The sequence below is a fragment of the Sinohyriopsis cumingii genome, chromosome 17, assembly GCF_028554795.1.
Source record: "Sinohyriopsis cumingii isolate HCF-2022 chromosome 17, ASM2855479v2, whole genome shotgun sequence".
Classification (NCBI taxonomy): domain Eukaryota; kingdom Metazoa; phylum Mollusca; class Bivalvia; order Unionida; family Unionidae; genus Sinohyriopsis; species Sinohyriopsis cumingii.
Window position 1 is genome coordinate 94952683 of NC_142977.1, and position 5378 is coordinate 94958060.

The 5378-nt window shown below is 36.3% G+C and overlaps 1 protein-coding gene across 2 annotated transcripts in view; it reads left to right on the top strand.

Annotated features, from left to right (window-relative positions):
* LOC149779464 (uncharacterized) overlaps positions 1–5082 on the top strand; it is a 10199-nt gene extending 5117 nt beyond the window's left edge. Inside the window, exons 1-4 of one of the 2 annotated variants that reach the window (XM_089940148.1) lie at positions 699–720; positions 1463–1604; positions 3899–4058; positions 4891–5082. In XM_089940148.1, coding sequence (XP_089796274.1) covers positions 1502–1604; positions 3899–4058; positions 4891–4945 — 318 coding nt within the window. In that variant the 5' untranslated portion in view covers positions 699–720; positions 1463–1501 and the 3' untranslated portion in view covers positions 4946–5082. Of the gene's footprint in view, positions 1–698; positions 721–1462; positions 1605–3898; positions 4059–4890 lie in introns of those variants that run through there. The other variant, XM_089940147.1, reaches the window with a different exon arrangement.
* The last annotated feature ends 296 nt before the right edge of the window (positions 5083–5378 follow it).

Below are 5378 nucleotides of genomic sequence, written 5' to 3' on the forward strand. Positions count from 1 at the left end.
CTTATGTAAATTACATCCCCATTCATGAAGGCAGGAAGCGAGAATTTTCGTGTCACATTTGCTTATAAAATATGGAACAGATGTTTTTGTGAACTGTTCATTAACAAAGTATATTAGATTATTGTACACATTATAGAGGCCGCCTTGAGACTCTAAGTCGGCTACTTACGGGAAAATTTGGTGTGTGCAAAGGAAGGGGGGATGTGTGACACTTACTTTAACCATTTCCATACTGAAATAACATATACGCCTCCAGAATTACTACTGGATTTAGAGATAGATTTTAAACAGTGTCGTTTATATTTCCTTACTCTGTAGTATGAAGGTCTTACGTGGAAAAAGATTCCATTCAATATGATGCCTAAAGCATGCAATTTAAAAAACTAAGTTAATCCGTCTTTTTAAAGGTGTAACTTAACTGGAATAAGCAACAGGCCAATTTAAGTTTTACAATAACTTCGCGGGCAAATGTATTCTTTACGGTTTTCAAAAAGGTTTTTTTCGATGTCGAGTTGTGTGTTTAAAGATTAATTTCAAACACATCAATAACGGATCATAGCTTTATAAGCAACGTGACTAAAGATCGCAGAGAACCTGTCTTATCTCCGTTTTCAGCTGACGAGTTGGAATTCAGTCTTAGGTTGAGGTGAACTGGACGGTTAGGAAAATATAAAAGGCTGTCAGACTACCATATCTGTCTCAGTCTTCTGTAGGAACCAGGTAAGATGCATTGCAATTTCGTACTAGAAACTTTAGTCAAGTAAGCAATTTCCTCCAGAAGGGACCGAAAAAGCATCGGGAATTGTTTCGAGAAAATGTATACAATGATCCCAACGAAAAGAATAAAGCGTTTTGGATGAAGAGAGTATTTCACAGACTATAAATGAAACAGATGTATATAATAAAATTCTCAATGTAACTTCTTAAACGTAAAGAAAATTCAAAACTGACACATTGTTTTTAATTGAATGAGAACGCCATTCTCATCACTCCGTTTCTCCAAAATCCGTTCAAAATCATATAGTGAAAAATGAGGTCAATTTAAAATTTCTAACAATCGTTTAAAGTTGCACATTTTGAATTCTCTGTGAGTTCTTACCCATGTAATGAGAAATAAAAATTATAAATATTTGAAATATCATCATCAAAACCATCCGTCATGGAGCAAGAGTAACTATGACACGTGGCACAAGCTTAGAGAACCAGTCATAGGAGACTGACACACTGATAAAGGATGTGTATTTCTCGTATTAATTGATAAAATATAGGTACACCATATATATATATATATATATATATATATATATATATATATATATATATATATATATATATATATATATATATATATATATATATATATATATATATATATATATATATATATATATATATATATATATATATATATATATATAGTTGTAAGTAGTCCGTATGTTTCTTATTCCCCTTTGGTCTACAGGTTTTGTCAATTTGAGACTTCCAGCAACGAAGCAGAACCATGAAGCTGGCCGTCATACTCCTTACCTGCCTTCCTTTTGTTTTCTGTGCACCAGAGAAAAGGCTTGTATTTGATGGCAGTAACAATCTGCTGACCACTCTGTGTAAGTATATAACCTGTATAACCTGTGGTGACCGCCTCTGTCTGGCCTTTATGTTAGCCAGCTTGGAAAGATAATTTGGTGTTTGCTAAATGGAGACGAGACTTGATATACAAGGCCGGAATCAGGACATCTTACAAATTAGATTTGAAGAAAAAGGGGTAGGCTGTCATATTATTGTGTCAAATAATTTTATTTTCAATATGATAGAGAGGGTTTACAAAGACCCCCAACCCAACCCATACCACCCCACTTTCTACATACGGAGAAGTTTAATTATATTTCAGAAACACTTACTAACCTGTAGCTCACTGTACAATGAACTAGACGATACTCATTCAGGCCAGGTAGCTCACTGTACAATGAACTGGACGATACTCATTCAGGCCAGGTAGCTCACTGTACAACGAATTGGACGATACTCATTCAGGCCAGGTAGCTCACTGTACAATGAACTGGACGATACTCATTCAGGCCAGGTAGCTTACTGTACAATGAACTGGACGATACTCATTCAGGCCAGGTAGCTCACTGTACAATGAACTGGACGATACTCATTCAGGCCAGGTAGCTCACTGTACAACGAATTGGACGATACTCATTCAGGCCAGGTAGCTCACTGTAGAATGAACTGGACGATACTCATTCAGGCCAGGTAGCTCACTGTACAATGAACTGGACGATACTCATTCAGGCCAGGTAGCTCACTGTACAATGAACTGGACGATACTTATTCAGGCCATTTTTGCCCTAGATAACAATCGCCTGACGTTTGCTCGTACCTTTCTACATCAATATATGCCGACAGTAACTGCGATGTGTCAATTTCTTCAACCAGTTCACATCTTCTTGATCACATTTCTAAAAGCTAAGCTTCTTCTAAACACAATAATTAAATGAACAAAAGCTGTAATTAATACAGTCGTCTTAATCCTATTAATTACAGGTATCCCGAAATGAAAGAAATTTGTACAACAATTTTATTTTATGTTGGTGTCGTTAAAAAGGCATTTCATGTTGGTCTTTTTTCTGTAAAGAAAAAGATTGTTGGCGCACATATTGGCAGTTCGTGTCATTTCAGTATTAAAAAGACTGTTGTGGCACATATTGGCAGTTCGTGTCATTTCAGTATTAAAAAGACTGTTGTGGCACATATTGGCAGTTCGTGTCATTTCAGTATTAAAGAAGACTGCTGTGGCACATATTGGCAGTTCGTGTCATTTCAGTATTAAAGAAGACTGCTGTGGCACATATTGGCAGTTCGTGTCATTTCAGTATTAAAGAAGGCTGCTGTGGCACATATTGGCAGTTCGTGTTATTTCAGTGAAAACTGATACTGCAGTGGCACATATTGGCAGTTCGTGTCATTTCAGTGAAAATTAAGACTGCAGTGGCACATATTGGCAGTTCGAGTCATTTCACTAAACACGCTGATGTATATGTTTAGAATATGCTAGCTGAAAAGATTGAGACCTTCATTCAGCCAAGGACTAATTTTTATTGACTCAATAGCATTTTAACTTTAATTTATTCACTTAATTTTGGTAGTTCGTCCACCTACGTGCATTCCTTGTCAGAATATGATAGCGTTGGCAGTTGCCCCCCCCCCCATTGTCTTTTTTCTATAGTAGGTTCAGTATCAATTATATTTATTTTTTATTTTTTCCATTTAATTAATAATCTGTGCATCTTATGGGTTCATTGATTCTATCAAGATTTGCATTTTCTGTAATACATTTGGTAATTAAAATGAGAGAACGCCATCTGCATGTATGGGTTGATGGCTTTCCTTTCTTAGAGTCATTTCAAATAACTCTTATCCACTTCAAGTTTGTATCGGCATGCATATGCAAATAAAAAGAACTTGAAAGATATTTGAGTTTCTAGTTAGTGGGATTAAACATCATTGGTTTTTCTCCAATTAATATTTGATTAATAAATTAAACATGGAACTATTCTTTAGGACAATGGAACTAAAATCGCATGACCTAAACACCAGAGTCAAGGAATATAACTGAATTGTCGACAAAACACATCTATGTTCAAGAACACCATGGACTTACTGCCTTAATTAGCTTATATGTAGTGTAAAGCTACTTCAACCGCTGAAAGCAGATGAAGAAAATATCCTTTTTTTATAACGATCATCATAAAGATCTATCACACAACTTAAAATACTAGTACCGCGAGAACTATAATTTAGATGATTTGATATAATGCTATATTGCGTTGTTTCATATATACATGGGATTGGTTATTCAATTTTGATTTAGCTGTTTTGTCTTGGTTTTCCATAGTAACGACGTTTGACGTGACGCATTTGAAGCAGACCCTACAGACCATGGTGAACGTGCTGGGCAGTGACGCTACAGAGGGCGCATGCGAGAAGGAGTGCCACACCCTCCTCACCGACCCTAACAGTCTATTGCACCACAGCTGTGGTCTTATCTGCCACGGGTAAGACTTAACGCCATACATGTTCTGCACCTTAGAAGTACATCTCCTGTACAAATAAATAGGTACAGTATGACAATAGAAGTCAAGTTTACATATCAACAACTGAGGCCATCAATCATGCCTACCCAAATACAGGGGATGTGCAAGTGCTGGTGTACTTAACCGTTTGGTCCTTTTTCAGTGGCACTATGACTCATCTGTAAAGCGGTCTTACACACACACACACACACACACACACACACACACACACACTTCGTAATTTTGTACAATTCGTCCATGATGTTAAAATAACTATTAATCCGTACACCGTGTTAGCAGATTTTCATATGTTGTCTAGCATGAAGTCAAAATCACATTTTTTTATATTTACTTTGATTTGTAATACGCTTCTTTGATATCGCCTGATTTGTCATTACGAATATACAAAGGAACAAAAATCAAAAACACCCATTTACTGGAATCGTAGTGGATGATGGAGTTTCTTTTTTTAAATTATAAATATAGATGTTTGCCTTGCCTTAAACCCGTCCTCTTAACGGCCAATGGAATCCACATTAAGATGCGAATCTGGTTGATATTAAAAAAAAACACGATAAGCTATAGTATGCAATAATTAACTCCCTTGCCTTTTAAATAACAGGCGGGGGATTTAATCTAGTTAACAGTTTTCTTTCTTATATGGTCATGACAACTCTTTACCATAACAAATGAACTAAGAATCTTTATTTTGAATAAAACGGTGATTGAAAATAGGAATGTGTTCGATTACATTCTAATTCATTTTTCGCTGATTTATTTACTTAACATCAATTAATTTTCTTTTATTGTCTAGATTCCAAGACCTGATACATCACTTCCAGCTCCATCCACATACAACTAGTGCATAAATGCTGAATTCCTGTATCTAATATAGTTGTTTACTAACATACGATTTTTTCAACGCAATGTGGATTTCTTGTACTTATTATTCCAATTAGGTTTTCAAAATACCGAATTATCGAATTATGTTAATATCCTTCTCTGACCTTGTCTCTTTGTATTTATTTACAATTTTGCAAACCGCTCCGGTGGACTAGTGGTTATAGCGTCCGCCTCAGATGTGGGAGGTCGGGGTTTCGATCCCCGGCCGAGTCAAACCAGATACTTACAAAAATGGCACTAACAGTTGCCTCGCTTGGCGCTCAGCATTAAGAGATTAGTGTTAGGACTGGTCGGCCTAGTGTCAGGATAATGTGACTGGGTGAGACATCATGCTACATGTCTGTGGCATTATGCCCCAGTGCTAAGACATCACTATAAAACTGTCACACTGCAGACATC